General features: G+C 35.9%; 1 protein-coding gene across 2 annotated transcripts in view; it reads left to right on the top strand.

Annotated features, from left to right (window-relative positions):
* Positions 1 to 19,596, top strand: part of PRKG1 (protein kinase cGMP-dependent 1) — a 1,179,082-nt gene that overhangs the window by 153,463 nt on the left and 1,006,023 nt on the right. For both annotated transcript variants that reach the window (XM_029244879.1, XM_029244880.1), the window contains exon 2: positions 3,813 to 3,979. In XM_029244879.1, the coding sequence (XP_029100712.1) occupies positions 3,813 to 3,979 (167 nt within the window). The remainder of the gene's footprint in view (positions 1 to 3,812; positions 3,980 to 19,596) is intronic.

The raw sequence follows: 19,596 nt of genomic DNA, 5'->3' as shown, positions 1-19,596 counted from the left end.
TCCTGAAATTCCCCCCTCCCCTCCAGTTTGTGATAAGCACTTGGAAAAGTTGGAGAATTCTAAGGGATTGTGTAAGATTGCGTTATGTCGTCTTTTCTGATGTCTTTATAAAACAGGTTAGTTGTACCGTTTATGAGAAGAGAGAAAGTGGCTTTCTTCAATTATCTTTGGATGTAGCTAATTATCTTCTTGGAAGAGGGCTTTATTTTTAATGTTGCAGCATTTCTAGGACTTAGATTTTAATGGAACACTATTATTATTTCCCAAAGGATAAGATGTCATCTGTAGCTAAACAAGTTGGTATTCTGGGATTGATAATATCTAGTTTTTATTATATTAAAAAATATGAACCAATTGATGGCCTTACTCTCTGACTCAATGAAAATAAAGGAATTTGTAGTAAAGAGAATATTATGCAATGTGATTAAAATTAATTTCTTAAAGATCAAATAAGTCCTGTTATTTGGAAAAGTAGATCATTAGTAGAACAGTAGATCTCAGGAGTCACTATGAAGTTGCTACTGGTATTCTCGAGGTCAGGAATGGTGAAGATAATTAAGAAAGGAGATTTTATGAAAATCATAGATGGGGACAAAGTTTTGCATCTTGTGTTGAATGCTCAAGGGAAACAACTCTTTGCCTCAGGAAAAATAAAGTTTTAGCAAGCCAGAATTTAAAAAAAAATTAAAAGAAACATACAGTTAAATAGTCCTATCAGACTAAAGTAAAAGTCTCACAAACAGGACTTTTTAAGTACAGTCTATTCTGAAGACTCTGAAGTTCTTAACCACTGGCCATCCATCACCATCTCTTTATCAGGTGAGAATTCCTGCCATTAGTATTTAGACACAGGCCATGTGAAAGAGAATCTATTGAAGAGAGTAGTATTGAATATGACAATAACAGTCAACCAATATTGAGTATCTAGGGCTTCCCTGGTGGCGCAGTGGTTGAGAGTCCGCCTGCCGATGCAGGGGACACGGGTTCGTACCCCGGTGTGGGAAGATCCCACATGCCGCGGAAAGGCTGGGCCTGTGAGCCATGGCCGCTGAGCCTGCGCGTCCGGAGCCTGTGCTCCGCAACGGGAGGGGCCACAACAGTGAGAGGCCCGCGTACCGCAAAAAAAAAAAAAAAATTAAGTATCTAATTCATTATTTAAATGAGAAATAGATTATTATTTTTATTTTTCCTCATAGCAGAGTTACTTTTAATAAACTGCCTTTGAAATTAAAGAGTTTTTTCCATATAAAAAAAGCATGCCCATTCTAGAAAATTTTATAGAGAAAAGTAGAAAGAAAAATAATTCTGTCACCAAAGGCAACCAATGCCAGAATTTTATTTCCTTCTGATACTGTTTCAAGTCATGACTGTACACTCTATTACTACTCTTCCTATTACTGCAACTGCAATTACTACCACCACCTTTTCACCCACCATTTACTCAAAGTAACATTATATTTTTACCAGTCTTCACATAGTTTTTCCAGTTTTATTAAGAAATAATTGATATTCATCACCATATAAATTTGAAGTGTGCAGCATGATGGTTTGTTTACCTATATTGGGAGGTGATTATCACAGTAAGTTTAGTTAACATCCATCATCTCATATAGAGAAAAGGAAAAAGAAAATTCAAATAATTATCCTTGTGATGAAAATTCTTAGGATCTACTCTCTTAACAACTTTCCTTTGTATCATACAATAATGTTAACTATAGTCATTATTTTGTACATTATGTCACTAGTACTTATTTATCTTACAACTGGAAGTTTGTACCTTTTGACCATCTTCCTCAGATTCCCCCTCCCCGCCACACCACCTCTGGTAACCACAAGTCTGATCTCTTTTTTCTATGAATTTTTTTTAAAATTTGATTCCACATAGAGTGAGATCATACAGTATTTGTCTTTCTCTGTCTGATTTATTTCACTTAGCATAATGCCTTCAAGATTCATCTGTGTAGTTACAAATGGTAGGATTTTCTCATTTTTTATGGCTGAATAATATTCCATTGTGTATCTATATCTATATCTATATATACATGCCACAACTACTTCATCCATTCATCCATCAGTGGATACTTAGGTTGTTTTTAGGTCTTGGCTATTGCAAATAATTCTGCTATGAGCATGGTAATGCAGATATTTTTTCCAAGTTAGTGGAAATTCAGAAAAGTAAAACAACCTGCTCAAGGTTTTAACACATGACAGCACTAGGATTGGGACCCAAATATATCTAATTTGAAAGCCAGTTTTCTTTACATTTCACACACATGTGCTTTTGTGTTCTAAAAACAATCTGTTTCATGCTTTTTCACTTAAAAATAGTATAAGATTTTTTCCATGCTGTTAACACTCTTCATAAACAATTTAATTGCATCATAACAGTCCATTCTAGATATATTTTTCATGTTGATAAATTTTATATTGTTTTAATTTTTTATGTATACCTTTTTACTACTTAAATCATTACAAAACATAATGTGAGAAGGCTAGATCAGTTAGACTGAGGTCTAGAACAGAAAACAGGAAGAATTGAGGAGTGCTAATGCCGTAGACAGTATTCACTACTGCAGGTCACTTCCCCGAAAGCCACTCGTTAAGCAAATGTGAACAAGGACCAGCTTGTAGTCAGATGCTTTTCAAATTAAGACTTTTAACATAGAATTCCAAATGTGTTGCTTACGCTCTGTGTTGCTAAGGACTTTGCTTTTGTCTTATCCAGTTTCTGACTTTTCTGACAGTACTCTGATTGTATAACTCCTGACAAAATATTTCTCGGTGTCTCTTTACTTTGAGTTTTGTATCCTTAGGAATTTATTTGAAACTTCTTATCCCAGAGAATCGAATGATCACCATATTTCTAGTTCTGCAAAACTTCCCTGTTAACCACTGAATCCCAATTATAGAATTTGTAAATATTTTTCCTGCCGACTACCTGTTTAATCCCATGTGTAAACCATATTGTGTTTAAAACATCTTGTTCAATACAGTTTTATCTGCCTAGTTACCTCAATTTAAGCTGCTTGAAGAAATAAATCTTCTCTAAAGAAGCATGAGGTGTGGATAAAGAACTGTCACATTTATACCAGTTTTTCCAAACAGCTAATTAAGTATCCAATTCTTTACTATTTTCTTAAATCCAGCATATTTCTTGAGCACGTGTACTGTAACTAGCATTGCAGTAGACACTGGGCATATAGTAGAGAAAAAGCTAAAAATGATCCCTGTCCTCACAGAGCATAAAGTCTAGTGGAAGAGGCACACAAAAAAATAAGTAAACAAATTGTGTATAATAATAAGTAAAGGGCTTCCCTGGTGCCGCAGTGGTTGAGAGTCCGCCTGCCAATGCAGGGGACACGGGTTCGTGCCCCGGTCCGGGAAGATCCCACATGCCGCGGAGCATCTGGGCCCATGAGCCATGGCCGCTGAGCCTGCGCGTCCGGAGCCTGTGCTCTGCAACGGGAGAGGCCACAACAGGGAGAGGCCACAACAGTGAGAGGCCCGTGTACCACAAAAAAAAAAAAACCCAAAACAATAATAATAATAAGTAAAACAAAATGGAATTGTATGGTTTTGCTTGTTTGTCGGTCCCATACTCATTAAATGATATTTTACTTAAAGGAACATTTCTTAATGTCTTTCCTGCTGCCATGGAATTACTTTGTTCTCAGGTCTGTCAGGAAATTATCGGCTTCCTAACAAGAAAATGCCTTTGTAGTGTGCCTGAATGCTGTCTGGCTCTGCTCAACTCCACAAACGGTGAAAGCGCTTGTCAGCTCTGCCAGTAAATCTTCCCTCTCTTACCATAGGTCCAAGGATCTTATAAAGGAAGCCATCCTTGACAACGACTTTATGAAGAACTTGGAGCTGTCGCAGATCCAAGAGATTGTGGACTGTATGTACCCAGTGGAGTACGGCAAAGACAGTTGCATCATCAAAGAAGGAGATGTGGGGTCGCTGGTGTATGTCATGGAAGGTATGGTTTGTAACTGTGTTCCTCTGACATTCAAATATTCTCTTTCCGTCTTATCAGCCTGCACACAGATGGCAAGGCATTGCACGATATAATTCCGTTTTTCCTTTTTGTTGTTGTTGAGAAATAGTTTGAAAAGAGGTAGGACACTGCTTAGTGGTTGATTAATCATTTCCAGTGTTTGTGTTTAGAATTATTAATATGAGAATCTAGTATTTTTTCAGACCTGCGGAAAGGATGATAGCGTGAAAGAAAGAATTGCTATTTATTGCACTGAATAAGACCACACACTGTCAGATCATTGAGCAGACTCACAAAGCTTCAATGGAAGCTTAAGTCTCTTGGAAGTATTTTTGGTCAGATAATCAAAGTGTCTTCAGCTCTACTTTTACCTCCCAGTATATGACTAGGTTTCCTGCTATGATGCTTCTATAAAAAGAGAATGTTTTCAGTGTTTCATATGTGTCTGATAGAGGCAGATCATAAAGGTTGGATGGTATTTTAGCCACCTGATTAATAAGAGCAATTGCTTGCTTCATAAATCTTGCACAAACTAAGGTAGAAACTGCTTTGAAAAAAACCCGAGGCATGCACTGTATAAATATGTTCTGCGCTTATGTAAATTTTCATAATGTGTTTTTCTAACTTGAAATTTATGATGGCATGTTTTCCTTTTGGAGGAAGAAAGAAGCCATGAAGAAATCATGACTGAATTAGCGGAGAAGAAAGTGAGTTCAGAAATGTCTGTAATAGAAGGCGGTTGGCGTAGAAAAATCACAGTCGATTTATCTGATGGCAGTTCGTATTTTACCCAGAACATTCATGGCAGAGTCCTATAACTGTCAAGTTTCTAGGTCATTCAGAGGAGGGGTGTATTTGGGCAAGTCAGTCAACTTCACTGAGTTTCACCCGGCTTATAAAAAAGAAGATACTATTTCTTTCTGGCAGTGGTTTTCAACTGGTGATGATTCTGTTCCCCAGGGACATTTGGCAATGTCTGGAGACGTCTGGTGGTTACAATGTGAGTGAGTGTGGAAGTGGGGGGAGGCTCCTAGCATCTATTAGGTAAAGGCCAGGGGTGCTACTCAACAGGGCAGCGACCCACAGCAAAGAATTCCCTGTCCTTAGTGCCTATGCTGAAAAACTTGCTTTCTAACTTCTTTGTAGGATTCTTTTGAAGTTAGTACGGAATAAGTTGTGTGGATGTGTAATGTAAAGTGTAAAGCATTGTAGAATAGCAATCAGTATTATTCATATACGTAGCTGATTCACTTTGTTATACAGCAGAAACTAACACACCATCGTAAAGCAATTATACTCCAATAAAGATGTTAAAAAGTAAATAAATAAGAAAAGATCAGTATTAATATTTCCATTAAATACTTGACAGTACGTAAGAAGTGTTCTTTCTACACTAATTTCTCTTTGTGGTCTTTTTTGACATATATCAGGCACCTGATATTTAAGTATTAATTTCTGTCATTTTTATTTCTTTATGGTTTTCAGCTTTTGTGTCAGTGTTATAAAGTTTTCCTCAAGCCAGAAGGACATAAATGTTCAGCTAGGCTTTCTTCCAACAAAAACAAAATACAATAAACAAAAACACAAACAATACACACTTGATAGGGAATTGCAGGGAAAGGAGGTGAAATTATAGGGCAAGGGTATATGTGGGTACTGAGCAGGAAGGATGAGAGAAATGGATGAAATATATAGAGGCCAAGTGGAGGATATAAATATAGAGGCAAAATGTTAAGAACTATTAACAATTAGAAACCAAGTTTAAAGTATTTATGAGATTATAACGTATCAATAGTTTCATATTATTTGATTATTTATGTATTTTATTGGCAGGTATGTTTTTAAGAACACAGCTATTGTATAAAGCGGGGTGTACTTCACTTCAGTGATTTTCAAATGTTCGTTATTGATATTCCATTCAAGAAATGAGTATTTTGAAAACCTGTGTGTTGCAGTTTTCCTCGTATATTTTTTCTAAAAAATTCTTTTTATTCGCGCCATTTGTGTTTTCTAAGACTAACTGCAACTTTACTAGCTATGTTAGAAGAAGCTTGGAAATCGTAGTTAATATTTATTGAGTTTTTAGAACTCAATGTCCAACATATAGAGCATGCTTTTTCTAAACAGTTTCCATGTATAAAATTTATTTAATTCTCAAAGTAATCCCGTGAGGTTAAGGGCTAATATTTATTATCCCCTTTTATAGATGAGAAGACTGAGGCCCAACTGGTTTAGAGTAGAGTTAGGAGTGAACCCAAGTAATCTGGATTCAGAACCCAAGCTCTTAACTATAGGGCTATGTAGTAGTGAGGGTTCTTCAGAGAAAAAGAGCCAACAGGGTGTGTGCGTGTTTGTGTATCTGGGTATTAAGAGAGAGGTTTATTTTAAGGAATTGGCTTCCGTGATTGTGGAAGCTGGCAAGTCCAAAATCCGCAGGGTAAGGCCAGCATGCTGGAGACGCAGGGAAAGGTTGATGCAACAGCTCAAGTCTGAAAGCCAACTGCTGGCAGAATTCACCTTCCTCAGGGGAGGTCAGTCTTTTTTCTGTTAAGGCCTTCAACTGATCAGATGAGGTCTACCAACATTAAGAAAGTAATCTGCTTTAACTCAAAGACTAATGATTTAAATGTTAATTCCATCTAAAAAAAATACCTTCACAGAAATGTCTAGTGTAATGTTTGACCAAATATCTGGATGTCATGAGTTTGCAAGTTGACATGGAAAATTAACCATCACAGGTCCATTCCTTGTCAACTTGGCACCCATATACATCTCCTTAAACCATACTCAGCCTCCAAGTAAAGACAGTAATAAGGTCATACTTCTGCCTAACATGACATAATGATCCTGTGTACAATGAAAACAAACAAACCCTTTTCCCAGAAAAGGATGCAAAGTCCGTGGGTAGTGTTTACTCTTCTCCTTAATACCTCATAAATCAAATACTATGATGTAAAGTTAACAATACTTAAATACTATGATATAAAGTCAATACATCTTATGTTATATGATAAGGACTTATAAGAGAGAAGGAAACAAAGATTTTATGCACACATGCACTCACTCATACATACAAACACATTTGTAACAAAATAAAGAAGAAATACCTGTGGCAGATGTCCCTAAGTAAAGGTAAACATACTAATTTTTTCCCCATTGCATCAAGCTAATTTTAATATATTTTATTTATCTTCTTTTTACTGCTAGATTGACTAAATAGCAAGTCATCTTGTTATGCTTTTAAAAACAGGGTACCAGTATTCAAAGTCACAGATTTTGCTATGATGCTGTTGTTTGCTTCAGTTAAACTCACTAAATGACCATGATCTTATAACCTGATGCTGATCTGTCCCCAAGCCGTAATTCTAATCAGTTCCATGTAAGTTTGGCTGATTTTATGCTAATATTCTCATGTCAAAATAATTTTTAAAAACCCATCATTTAAATTTTTATAAGTTTTAATTGAGGAAATGTTTTATTGCTTAGTTTTTTATCAACACATTTAATCTTCTCAAAATTTAGATAGCACCCTTCTTGATATAGATGGATTCTTTTTCATCTGTGAACATTATTAATATTTATAGAGTATACCATAGCAACAATGGATGAATAGGCTATAGAGGATCTTTCACAAACTTGCATATTATCAAAACATTCAGAAAAACACCCAGGAGTTAACATGAAAAATCAGTCCAATTTTTCCTGTCTCTCTTCAGTTAAATGAAGTTTTCTTCATAAAATACTTGTTTAACCTGTGTCTTTAATGATTTTTGTTTTAGCTTGGGCAGTGTCCCAAGTATTACTGCATACCTAAATGCCAAATTTTCTCATCGTTTTAACAAAGGAGAATGGTCATATGTTAAGACTTTACTAATTAGGATGACTGGGGAAAAATCATCTGGAGGTAGTGTAAATATATAATGTATTTTCAAGCAAAATGAGTTGTATGACTTTCAGTTATTTACAGTTACTGGCTAGTGGAAGTTTCTAGTTTTGATCAGAATTGTTTTGGTATTAGTTACTTAAGGCAGCAGCGGATCAAGTTGCTAAGGCTTGATTTATATTTTAATTATGTTTTCAAATATATAAATGACTCTTACAAAATACTTGAATACAGCTTATTTTCTTAAACCAATGGATATTGGCCTTAATTATGGTGTAATACCTGTTAATATCTTTACATTCTTGCCCTCTTTTTTTTTTTTTCCATAAACATAAATGTCTGCCTACTGTCATCCAAAAGAAATTCTGATTTAGTGATTGAGAATTGGTTATGTAAATCAAACATCTTCTTTAGGAATCTAATATTTTTGTAGTGAAAAATGTCTAGTTTATATCCATTGAAGTGGTTGATTTGCTTAGAGGTATCATATTTTCTGTGATCTTTCATTGTGGAAGCAGATAGATTATATTTTGTTTTCTGAAAATGGCAAGTGTCTGTTTAGTGTTCTTTGATTATTGGCTATTTTAAGTTAAACTTTTAAGTGAAACCATCAAGTTGCTGTTTTTCACAAGGTGCTTGTTAATGATAACGACTTTTATTAAGTCCTTATATATGGTCTCATATCCATCCCTCTCCTCTTATTAGTTCCTTCTTTCTTTCTGCAAGCATAACTGTGATTTGGTTTAATCTTTTTCTGTCTACCATCAATAGCACTGATTTTGTTTTCCTCGCAGTTTTTTAAAAATACTTTTATAAGAAGGAACAATTCTTTCAACTCATCACACAAGTGATTTTTTAAATAGGCCTTTTGTACACTAATTCTAAGTGATCTGTGATCATTCGCATCATCTCTCAAGTTTCTGTTGTTATTGCACTGAGGTTTCCCTTTTGTCTTCTGAAGACTGGTCATCTGCTTCCCTTTCCAGCGAGTCGGTTGATACCAGGTCTGCTTGTTAAGCTGATGTCCAACACTATTTATTCTTCAATATGGATATGGATCATGCTGGCCACCCACCATCAACAGTAAACTTATACAACTTCACACTGCAAGTTCTCTCCCACCCCCATCCCATCCCCTGAAACATTTTTACTGTTTTTATGATTAAATAACATACGAAAGTTGACATTCAAAGAGGAATTTTTATGTAAAATTGAACATTAATGAAGCGCTTCACCATGTCAGTTGGCATTCAAAACACTACCTGAGAGTATGAGGGAGTTGAATGCATTTTCATATGAATTAGTTCAGTAAATTTAACATGAGAAACAGACCATTTTATTCTCCAGAATCAGGTGTTGCCTTTTGGCCTTTTGAGTTTTTCATGATCATCTGAAAGCTATGGTTAGAACAGTTAAAATATCAATGCACTTAAAGTTATTTTTGCAGTCCTTTTACAGGACCAAGCTTATCATGTTAATGATAAAGAACAAGCTGATGTGCTGTGTTAAAAATAAGACAACAGGCCCTGAATGCATCCACTTATGCTAAGCCTCATGTCACCAAATTGAGACTCAGTTATAGTTTTGGCTCTCCCAGAAATGGAATCTTAAACCAGTCAATCAGGAGTCACCTAATTAGCAGTAGTTAGGTAATCTGCCTGGTAGGCCCCTGACATCCCCTAAAAGGAAATTGACCTTGCCATAACCAATCCACTTTTTTGTCTAATATCGCTTCCTTGTTCCTGCTCCCTTCTGCCTATAAAAGCCTTTTATTTTGTACAGCTCCTTAGGACTTCTTTCATATTTACTTGATTGAATACTGCCCAATTCATGAACCATTAATTAAAACCAGTAAGATCTTTAAAATTTACTCAGTTGAATTTTGTTTTTTAACAACTGCTTATATAAAACCAAAATATCTATTTGGAGAAAAGTTATAAGCAAAGGGAATCTGGAAGTTTTAAATGTGAATATTAAAATGTATTTTAGTTATGGAGTTAATGGCAAGAACAGGGAACTGAGATAGTTAGATGCCCCATGGGGTATCATGTTTATTTTGGGGTGCCAACCTTTCAAAAAGACTTGAATATACTTGAGCGAGTGCAGGAAGCATAACATTTAGTTTTAGCAAGTTGCCATATCATGTACAGATGAAAGGTTCAGGAGGAGAGAATAACTGTTTTTGAAAGCTGAAAACACTGTCACATGAAAAGGGAGTTGGTCTTCATGAATCTAAATGACCAAAGAAAATGCAAGTTATAGGGGAGCTTACATTGGGTTTGCTTGAGAATCAATATTCTGCTAATTAATACGTTCTAGAAGTGATGAAGCAACCTGATGTCATGGCAAGAACCCTATCTCAGGAGGCACTCTAGCAATGACTACATAGCATCTGCTTGGAGAAAGTTTGTGTGGGTGGAGGGGGGTGGTTCCCTGTGGCTGAATTGAACACATCTCCTAATCCCTTTCCCAAGCTCCAAGATTCTGAGTCTGTGTTTCTCTGAACAAGTACCTTACAAGTTAGCTTATGAGAGCCCCGCCCTCCAAAAGTTTCTTCTTAAAAACCCACCCCAGTATACAATGTGCATGTTTACTTTGGAATGTTTTTGTATTTCATATTATATAAATCTAGTAATACTGCATGTATTCTTCTGCTACTTCACTTTTTTGTTCAATATTAGCTCCCACTATTTTATACCCAATTTCTTTATCCTTTCTGCTTTTGATTATATTTGGATTGTTTCCAGTTATGTTGTTTCTGATTACTAATGAGGTTGAGCATCTTTTCATGTGTTTATATGCAGTTTGTGTTCTGTGAAGTGTCTGTTGGAGTCTTCTGCCCATTTTTTTGTTGGTTGGTTGACTTTATATATTTTGGAGTTTAATCCTTGTCAATTACATGCATTGCAAATATTTTTCTCCCATCTATATAGCTTGTAGTTTTACTACTTTGTGAGTATCTTCTGAGGAACAGAAGTTACTAATTTTAATGTGGTTGAATATATCAGTCTTCTTCTTGGTCTGTGCTTTTTGTATCTTTGTAAGAAATCCTGGAAGGCAGTGTTTCTCATGCCCACATATGTGTGTATGAGTATGTGTGTGTCCGTGAAGGCATGTGTGTAGTAGGTTAGGCAGGTGAGGTATTATCTTTAAGGAATATATCCACATTTGTAATCTAAAGGAGAGTTGTCTCTTTCAAAGCAGGAAGCTGGAAAGGCAGTACATTTTAGCTTCTGTGTCCTTTTTTTCCAACATATTTAAAGAATTCTGTATAAGTTGTCCTTAGGGGACAGTAAATATGTTTTTGAATATGCTTGATGATAGCGATTTCTTTTCCCTGTGAGGGTAGATTTTACATTTGGAAATAATCACAAGCCGTTTAGTGACAGATTTGATGAATAGGGGTAAGTGATTAATATTTTTTTTGGCTAAAGTTTGTAAGGGTGTATGTGTATGTACCACTATAAAGTAATGACATTTTTTGTATAATTCAAGAAAAATTAAAGAAGTTTGATCAAGAACATCATTATCCAAAAATGACATATTTTGAAGGATAGTATTCTTAATATTGATTTGGCTACTGAAGTCCTTGTTTGATTTTGTAAAATAAGCCTTATCATGTTGTGGTTATACTAATGTATACTTCTCCATTTTCTTTCTAAATTATTAATGGTGAAAAAGAAAGTGAAGAGTGTAGCTTTTCTTACTTTTGAAGACTCCTGAAAGCCAAAATAATTAAAACTTGCTATGCTTATTTTTTTGAGATGATAGTTGAAAAGCCATCAATTTTTTTCAAAAAAATTAATCTGAAATTGGTACAACAGATCATGGATTATGTTAAAAAGGTACAACTATCTTTTTTTCTTCACAACAGTTACGGGATTTACTTCTGTGCTGACTCATTTTGCTAAAATATCAATATATCCATTCTTCAATTTTGAGAGAATGGCAAATGTGAAAGTTTAAAAATATATTTTTGATGAAAATGAAAACCAAAATCAGCATAGCTGAAAAAATGAAAAGAAAATGTGGATTAGTACCTTCTTAACAATAGTGTAAGAACACATTGATTTCTTGCTAATGAGGTGAAATTTACTTCAGCCATCCTTTCATGGAACTGTTGAGAAGTTTGCATGCTGAACAATAAACAGGATTCTAAAATTGTTGAGGGCTCATTTTAAGAACTCACAGATGTATTTCTTCAGGGACTTTAAGAAGATTTTCAGTGATTTTTGTGGGGGGGGCTAGATAGACTAATGCTTTTAATATCCATCCCTCTAATGAAAAATCCTTGAATGGTTAGTAATCGTTTTGGCACACTCTCAAAGGACAGGGAAGATGGGCGCTACTTCCCAGCACAGTGAAACTGCCTGGTGTGACTACCATGGCAACAGTCCACCCACCCCCACTCCAGGAAAGATTGAAATGGGTCTCTGAAGTCCTTATCGGAATTCTCCCATGACTCCGCATTTGAGGAACGCAGCCTGTAATTGCACATACTTTATCTGAATTTAACTACTGTACCTTTGGAAGGTTGCGTTCTGAGTCTGATCTTTATGTTTTGATATTTATATTTAGATTTATATAATGATCTTTATATTTTATATTTAGGCCCTTCCATAAACTCCTTTCTGATGAAAATGAAAATATTTTTGTACCAAAGCTCCTGCAGAAGTGCCCAGATTTAGAATTATGATAGATGACTTAAAATGGTATTAAAATCAATTCCTGAGAATCCACATTTCATGCATATTTAAAGTATCAAGGACTTGTTACTGAGTATATTTACATTAATGATTTATTTAATACCATTTTTTTGCCTAATTTGCCCAACTTTACCAAATTAAGTAGCTTTCTTTGTATCCAAAACTATCTTGTAGTTATTCATAAGAATATATGTGAGCTAATGCTTTTAAACCCAAACATTTACTTTTTATTTGCTCTTTGCAATCTTGTGTAACTTAACTGGAAGAGTTAAGTTATTCTGTACACTTTTCAATATCAAAGCAAGTTACTCTGTTAATTTATCAATAGCAAAGCCATATTAGAAAAAGCATCTAGTGAAGGTGGCCAAACTCTTATGAAAGGTGGTTTTCCATTTCACAAATACACAATGGTGTATTTTCAGAGAGAAACCAAAATTTTTCATAAAATCGTAATTAATAATCAGTGTTTAAAATTTTCCTTCAAAATTGAGTATGCTTCTTTAAAAGATCATTTATTCCCTACTGGTAAAAGGAAGAGAGTGAGTGAGCATTTATTCCCAGTAGAACTTAATTAATAGCCTATTGTAATAACTTTCATTAAAAGCCATTCACATACTCATCAATTTTTTTCATTTTTATGACTATAAGAACATAATTCAGTGTTACATTTTATATTTGGCTCATGTTTATAGACCATCATTTTACATTACTCTTTTATTACATTGCATTTCATAATGGTTTAGAATATTTAATACCTTCAGCATATTCTTAAGGTAGATCTATGCTTTCTCCGATGGTTCATTCAATAATGGTACATGCCGTCAAATTAAAGCCATATTTAAAAGATTTCTGGTGCAAAGATTTGTATTGACTCACCCTGTTGGAAATACATACATATTTGTGCTTTGTGCCCATGTACATGTATATGAATTTACATGAAGTTATCCGTTCTCAGAGTTCAGCTTATCTTCCAGGAGATGATGGGGTGGTGGTAGTATCATATATAGGATTCTATAAATGGTTAAAATCAAATTTACAAGAAAAGCAGAAGATTAATGATAAGTATTGATGATAAGGCTCTCATGTGATTTAAAATTAGTCTGCAAAGAAAAAACACTTGGTTTGTAGGTTTTTGAGCACCATTGTGCAGACCATTCTCTTCAAAGCAAATTAAGATGACTTGTACAGAAAGTTTTGAAATTTCATTTAATCCTATGAATTTGAATTTTTATATAAGTTTATCAGTTGTAAAGGTCAAAGGCATATGAAATAGGAAAAATGTTTCAGCAGATTTTTCTTTGTGTTGAGAATTAGGTTACATATATACATAGCAGGCATTGCTGAACTACCATACTTTCTCTCCCTCCATATGGTGTGTTTCTACAAAAGTAGAAAGGGTGTTATAGATAAAGCAGAGCTTGGATTTAACGGAATGTAGTTCATGAATGTATGAAATTCTTTGTATTTCCCTCAACAATTGAGAATAGCAAAGAAAGTTTTCAATGAAGTTCTTCAATAGTTTCCTTACTATGATTTACTAATTCATTTATTTGATTATTCATTTCTCAATTTCGATTCCAAAAAACTACCTCCTCGATGCTGACTATTATCTCAGTGGGCACTGAGGATGTAATAGTGAACAAGACATACACGGCCCCTTCTCTTCTAGAGCTTCCATCCTGGTGATGGTAATAGGGGAAAAGGACAAAGAAAAAGCATGGAGGCAAGCAAATACATTCAGATAGTGATCAGTGCTATGAATACATTAGATACAACAGGATGATGTAAGAGAGAATCATGAAGGTGGGTGTCGTAATGATTGGGTGGCTCAGGGAAGGTTTCCCTGCAAGGGTAACATTTGAGTTGAGACCTGAATGACAAGAAGGAGCCAGACGCAAAAGTGTGGATACAGGATTCCAGACGAGGTCAGACAATGGCAAGTAGTAAAGCTACAAGGTGGGGAAATGTTAGAGGCAGAAAGACGGCAATGGCATGAGTTAAGGTTGGAAAGGTTGGCAGAGGCAAGGTCACATGTGGTACCCAATAAGTAGTTGATGTTTTATTCCAAGAGATTTAGGGGTTTAGGTTGAGATGGGACCTGGTTTGATTTATGTTTAATAGGTAAAAAAAAAAAATGGATGGCACTAATAATCAGAGGTTGGAAAACATGTGTTGTAAAGTGGTGGGAGCAACAGGGATACCATTTGGGGGGCTATAGCAGTAATCCAAGCAAAATATGATGTTGGCTTGGGCTTGGATGGCAGTGTGGGAGATGCGGGAAGTGTGGTATATTCTGCAGCTCACAGTTGTGATATGGGTGAGAAAGAAAGAGAAACTAGGAATGACTTTTAGGTTTTTGATTTAAATAGTTGGGTGAATGGCGGTGCCATTTTCCAAGATGGCAAAAAGTGAGAGGTGTTCATGTTTAAGAAAGTAAATCAAGAATTCTGTTGTGACAAGGTGAAGTTAAGGTGCCTATTAGACATCCCACTGGAGATTTCAAGTTGATGACAGTGGATACACGTCTGAAAGCTCAGTTAAGAGGTCAGATTGTGGAGGTACAAGAATTATAACTAAACCAAGCATAGGAGAAAGATTGATGAAAGTAGTCCTCTTATAATTATAGTTGTTTTACATGCCGCAGGTTAAGTAGGTAAATCATAGATATAAACGTTCATAAATATTTTAAAATTATCCATGAAAAATCCTCACAGAAAACTGAAAATTTCTTCCTACTTTGTGCAAACTAGTATCCTTAATGCAGCAATTCTCAAAGTGTAGTCTGTGGACCCTTTTAGGGGCTCCTTGAGGTCAAAACTATTTTCATAATAACATGAGCATGTTATTTGTCTTCTGTTTCATTCTCTCATGAGGGTACAGTAGAGTTTTGTAGAAGCCACATGATATGTGAGATATAGCAGCAGGTTGAATACAGAAGCAGAAAATGCAGCTGTCTTCTATTGAGCCAGACATCAATTAGATTTCCAAAAAGTATAAAACAGTGGGATGGTTCCTATTAAATTTTTTGTTTTTAAAATGTAGTTAATTTTATTTAAAAATATTTTTAACGTGTAATAAGTAATACTTTCAAGAGAATGACTATTTACAAAAATTCTCAGTTTTAAGGTTTAATGGAATAAATATCGATAAATGCAGCCCATGTAAGCAAAAGCTTTTTGAGGTTTTCAGTAATTTTTCATAACGCAAAGAGGTTTTGAGGATAAAAGTTTGAGAACCACTGCCTTAAGCTATATGACCTGAAGACAAATATGACCAATTGGATGTTTGTTTCAGAAAACAATCGAGGATTAGTTTAAGGTTCAAAATATCAGATATCAACTCCCCAGCCTTCAAATAGCACAGAAATAGGACCATGTTACAAAACAAATGTTTTTTTAAATAAAGTCTTGGTACATTAGAAACAAAATTTTCTGTAAGGGCTGGCATTTAAATCTAGAGCAAATAGCCAATACGTATCAACAGTGGGTGAGTAAGTTCCATTGACGTGCTTATTATCCTGTTAATTACATTCCATTTCACAGTTTTGAAAGGTATTCTTGAGGCATTTTGTGGGTTCTGTTTGCACACTTTCTAACGTTTAAGATTTGGGAATCGAATTGAGTTCCCCAGTGATTATCCTGATTTAGTGTAATAGGATACTGATTTTTTTTTTTTTGTAATTAGACTTTAAATATAGTTCTAAAGGAATAAAAGAATCAAAATTTTTTAATCCAATCAGCATTTTTGGAGAAGAAAGTGGCTTTACCCTGTGCTTATTTCTCACTTAAAAACATCCTTGAAGATGCAACATTTTGTATTCTGAAGGCTCAGAACAACTCGTCTGGTACCTTAAATGCTTTCAGATTTAAAAAGAGAGTGCATTATTTTACATGTGGTCCCAGTGTAATACTCTCAATGCACAGGTAAACCTAAGCTGTCAGCTTATTGCTTGGTTATCTCTTTTAAAATACTCGTTGCTAAGTAAATGTTTGAAATCTCTACTTATTTCTCTTGTGATACATTTTGCAAAGAGCTTTTTCATTTGCTAGTGCATTTGCTTGTTTTTGATATCTCACCACCAAGCATCTTCTTGGGATGAGTTAAAAAAAGATGCTGCTTTCATGTATTGTTCTTGGAAAGACAATGTTCTTCTTTCTACTCCGCAAAGCAGCTTTTATGAGACAAGTAACATTGGGAGATGAAAGACTTATTCCAACTGTGAACACACATGACATTATATTGTGATGAGAAATTAATTTTAATATTTGTTCTTTATGCAAGTTATAGTTCAGTGTTTTATACAACAGTACATTTTGTTTCCTGTTCTCACAAAGCACAGACTATTCTTGGCATAACCAGATGACTGAAGTAGGTTTCTGTCTCTTGTGCTTTATGTTATAAGCTTTGGCCATTTGGTCTCAGTTGTCTTGTAGAGAAATGACCACTGGACTAAAAGCTATAAATTCTAGGAGTTTAATCCAGATTCATCCCTTTAGCAGCATGTGACCATATTGAAATAATCCTCTCTGTACTTTACCTGCTCTACTCCCCAAATTCATGGATGATACCTCCTTTTCCCCTGGCATTAGCTCACGCTTAGAAACCCAGGAGTGGTTCCAGGCTCCACATCTGTTGATCTGCAAATCCTCTTCAATCTATCAGCTTATCACTATCCTGTGTCCCTGTTTGCTACTGCTCTGGTTGAGGACCATTATAACTTCTTTTGAAATTTTCCAACAATTACTCTAGGTCTTTCTGTCTCTAGGCTTATTTCACTTTCATACGTTCTCTACACTACCATAAGCAAGATCTTACTCAAAGACAAATATGTTTATGTCATCTCCCTGTTTGATGTTTTCCAGTGCCTTCCCATGGTAAAAAGCCAAACTCCTTCTGGCAGATGACTATACAGTGTAATGAAGAGAGCTGGGTTTTGGAACTTAGCAGATGCGAACTTCAATCTTGATTTTGCCATCTAACTAGCTCAGTAACCTGGGGGAAATTCTCTAAACTTTCCTAGTCATCGTTGCCTCATTTGTCAAGTAATATAGTATATGTCAAGCATCAATTCCTGTGTCTGGCACCTGGGGTGCACCATTGCTTATTGATCTGCTTCTGCTTCCCTGTTAGATTCCCTGCACTCAGCACTCCGTGGCTCTGGCTCAACTTCTTCAAATAGTTGCTTGTCTTTCTGACTCTGTGTTTTCCTCTGACTGGAGTATATACACTGAAATATTACTGCTCTTCATGGTCAATGTAGATGTTGGCTCTGCTAAGAAGCCTTCTCTGACACCTCCTGACTGGGCTGGATTCTCTTTTCTGAAGTTCCTATAACATCTTCTGGGTCCCTCTATACAAGAACATTGGTCAGACTGTGTTTTGTTCATTCATCCAATTTATTCATTCAGGAAATACTTATTTTGCATGTATTATGTGCCAGACATTGTTCCAAGTGTTTAAGTTATAGTAGAGACCAAAGGATACAAAATTTCTCTAGTGCTTTTATCCTAATGGGGGAGATACACAACAAGCAAACAAATACTATGTATAATGTGTATGTGTTGAGTACAGACATATATATATATATATATATATATATATATATACATGCACATATTATATATAATGTGTGTGTCTGTGTATGTGTGTGTGTGTGTGTGTGTCTGTGTGTGTGTGTGAGCTATATATAGAGATCAGGTACCGATAAGTGCTGTGAAAACCAAAGAAGTGTGGTAAGGGGACAGAGAGTGACATGCAGGATGGGGAAGGATTGGTATATTTTGCACGGTAGTCACGGAAGGACTCTATAAGTTGAACATTCAGCAGAAGCAGAGACATGAATGAGGTGATGATGGGCCATGCTAATATCTGAAGGAAGAACATTTTCGGCAAAAGGAATAAAAATGTGTCAAGCCGTGAGATGGGGTTGTGGTTGACATGTTCGAAGAACAGTATGGAAGCCAGTGTGACTGGAGTGGGGTAAATGGTCACAGGGGCGCAGGTGAAAGAGTTAGGTAAAGAAAGCAATGATAGAAGAGTTTCAATGGCATTGTAGCCATGGTAAGGGCTTTATATATATAAATATATATAAATACAAAAATGTATTCTTTTTTTGCTTTTAAGCACGGTGGGAATTCCTAGAAGGGTTTGAGCAAAAGAGCAACGTGCTTTACCTTAGAGCTTTTTTGCAGCTATGACAAACTCTCTAGTAGCAAAAGGAAGCTGGGATATCAGTTACGAGGCTATTGAAATAGTTAAGAAGGGGGATAATGATGACTTGGACTAAAGGGGTACAAGTGGAGATGGTAAGAAATGGTCAAATTTCGGAGCTGTTTTAAAAGTTCCGCCAATAGCATCTGATAATGGGTTGGACTGGAAATTGTATGTAAGCTAAAGAGAAGAGTGAAGGATTCCGAATTTTGGGCCTGAACAACTATAGAACAATGGAGTTTGCCTTTTACAGAAATTAGGAAGACTAGCTGAGGAGCAAGACTGTCAGCAGATGTCTCGTGTTTGCTTATTTATTGTATTAGGGATTCACTAAGTTGCAGTATCAAAAAAGCCCTCAGGGCTTTCCTGGTGGCGCAGTGGTTGGGAGTCCGCCTGCCGATGCAGGGGACACGGGTTCGTGCCCTGGTCCGGGAAGATCCCACATGCCACGGAGCAGCTAGGCCCGTGAGCCATGGCCGCTGAGCCTGCGCGTCCGGAGCCTGTGCTCCGCAACGGGAGAGGCCACAACAGTGAGAGGCCTGCGTACAGCAAAAAAAAAAAAAAAAAAAGCCCTCAAAATACAATGGCTCAAATAAAATGTAAGTTTATTTCTCTTTGATGTAATATCCTTGAGGTCAGTGGAGGAAGCTGGGAGCAGCTATACTCCATGTGGTTATTCGGGCATCCAGGTTGCTTCCATCTTGTTGCTCTGCTATCACCCAGGTGTGATCATTATATAGAGAGCTGAAGCTGGGTCCTCACCAGGGACTACTAGGTGTTCCCACGTCTGGGATGGGGGG

The sequence above is a fragment of the Monodon monoceros genome, unplaced genomic scaffold (genome assembly GCF_005190385.1).
Source record: "Monodon monoceros isolate NGI ecotype Baffin Bay Population unplaced genomic scaffold, NGI_Narwhal_1 Super_Scaffold_4, whole genome shotgun sequence".
In the NCBI taxonomy this organism is placed as follows: Eukaryota; Metazoa; Chordata; class Mammalia; order Artiodactyla; family Monodontidae; genus Monodon; species Monodon monoceros.
This window is presented reverse-complemented; position numbering and strand designations above follow the sequence as displayed.